Source organism: Bison bison, unplaced genomic scaffold (assembly GCF_000754665.1).
Source record: "Bison bison bison isolate TAMUID 2011002044 unplaced genomic scaffold, Bison_UMD1.0 scf7180017864456, whole genome shotgun sequence".
In the NCBI taxonomy this organism is placed as follows: domain Eukaryota; kingdom Metazoa; phylum Chordata; class Mammalia; order Artiodactyla; family Bovidae; genus Bison; species Bison bison.
In genome coordinates this window covers 14,249,376-14,251,310 of record NW_011495018.1, presented here as the reverse complement: position 1 = coordinate 14,251,310, position 1,935 = coordinate 14,249,376, and the positions used below count along the sequence as shown (strand labels likewise).

General features: G+C 51.4%; 1 protein-coding gene across 1 annotated transcript in view; it reads right to left on the bottom strand.

Moving 5' to 3' along the window:
* Positions 1-572, bottom strand: part of HSPA12A (heat shock 70kDa protein 12A) — a 160,766-nt gene extending 160,194 nt beyond the window's left edge. The window contains exons 1-2 of the mRNA XM_010859279.1: positions 513-572; positions 249-336 (exon numbers count right to left, since the gene is read on the bottom strand). Of these exons, the coding sequence (XP_010857581.1) occupies positions 249-336 (88 nt within the window). The 5' untranslated portion in view covers positions 513-572. The remainder of the gene's footprint in view (positions 1-248; positions 337-512) is intronic.
* Between the last annotated feature and the right edge of the window lie 1,363 nt (positions 573-1,935).

Below are 1,935 nucleotides of genomic sequence, written 5' to 3'. Positions count from 1 at the left end.
ACCCTGGGCTTCGGGTAGGCGGGAAATGACTTCACGAGCCGAGTGCCTGAGATCCTCTTTCTCTCATACCTCTCACCACATGTTGGGATTCTGAACAAGCCACTCTGAGCAAGCCACGATTTAGCAAATACCTTAGGACGACGTGTGCACAGATGTACAAGTACCTCGGCCCTCTCTAAAGGAATGGCGTCCTGGGGGTGACCACTTCAGACGCATTTGATACTTACATATATCAGCTCATTTCCTACCTGAAGCGGTCATCTCCCACCTGGAATCACACTTCATTTTGTTCTTTGCTGTACACCCACAGAATCTGTACACGCCAACACTCTCCATCTGTAGGAGGGGGAAGAGAGTTACACCGTGAACACATCACTTCGGGTTCCTCCAGGCTGCTCTCAAACTGTGTGCTCAGGGGGGCAGACAGACTGAGAGGCAGCCCGGGATAGAAGGGAAGCCGCAGTCTGGGGGCAAGAGGGCAGGGGCGCAGTTGCTGTGGGCCTTTGACTTACCACCTATTCCTTGTGGGGCCCTGGGCAAGGTGCTTTGCCCTGAATCTCAGATGTTTTCATCTGTAAGATAGAGATAATGCCTTACTACTTCAAGTGAGGGGAAAAAAACAACAACATGGAAATATCATGAGAACTGGAAAGTGGTGAGTGAAAGTAAGGAGTTCGGACGCTTAGGAGCTGCCCAAATCGAGGTCCTCATCTATCATTTACCTTGGAGATTTGACATTGCCAGTCTGTCCTCTCGACTCACAAGGCAGGCTCCACAAAGCCACAGCACCACCAGCACCTCCCAGGTCCCTCCCTACCCCACCTCCACTTCTGCCTATTCTCAAAAGGGCTGCAAGTATCCAGTTAGCCCCAAACTTGTTGATTTTTTCCTTAAGACGTTATGGGAAAATCCCAGCCAACTTTTGGGCCAACCCAGTACTACAGAGAAAACTGCATGGGTGCAAAACAAATGGGCCTATATTAGCCACTTCCTCTCTCTGCTGGATCCTTAGACAGTACAAGGAGGGGAGCGTGGTCTTGTTCACGTCTGGGTTTCGAGAGCCCCAAGGACAGTGGTAGGTACACAGTTGTTTGCTGTTAAGTCCTTCAGTCGAGTCCAACTCTTTTGTCACCCCCGTGGACTGGGGCCTGCAGGCTCCTCTGTCCATGGGATTTGCCAGGCAACAATACTGGAGTGGGTTGCCATTTCCTCCTCCAGGGGACCTTCCTGACTGGGGGATCGAACCCACATTTCATCTCCTGCACTGAAGGCAGATTCTTGACCGCGAAGCCCTCAGGGAAGGTACTCAGAAGATGCAGAAAAAATGTCTGCTAAGTTGAAACGCAATTGCCCTGTCCAGACCTGTGCTTAGGGCAGCCAGGATGCGTGCGCTTTAGGAAAGCAGCAGAGACCTTCACTATTACTTGTCCCTGAATTAAAAACGAGTAAAATCAAGCGGGCAGCAGCAGCGTGTGGTAGAGAATGCCTGTAAGTAGTCATGAGAGAGGAGCGAAAGAAAACAATCTTAGTTTTGGGGCGGAAAGCGAGAGAAAATATGGGGGAAAATGTCCTTAATAACAGTAAATGGGAAAAGGAGAGAGCAGCTCGTCGTGATGGAGCATTTAGTGCTTTTAAGCTAAATACCTCAGCATATTAAGCAAATAGAGAAAAGCCGGCTAGTGGATGTCAGCAAATTGAACCGACGGGTGCGCAGGAAGCCAATAGGAGGTGGCTGGCGGTGACCCCTTTCCCCATCACGTGCCTGCTCCGCGCCGGCTTGTTTGGTGTTGCTTCGTCCCTCCAGCTGCGGAGCTTATTGAAAAGCTCTCGCTCCCTGCCTGGTTTTGGCACATTTTCTGCAGGTGCCTCCTACTGCGGCCACAATGGGCTGCTAGGGAGGTTTAGACCTGTCAACAGCGACCGGGGAGGGGGGGC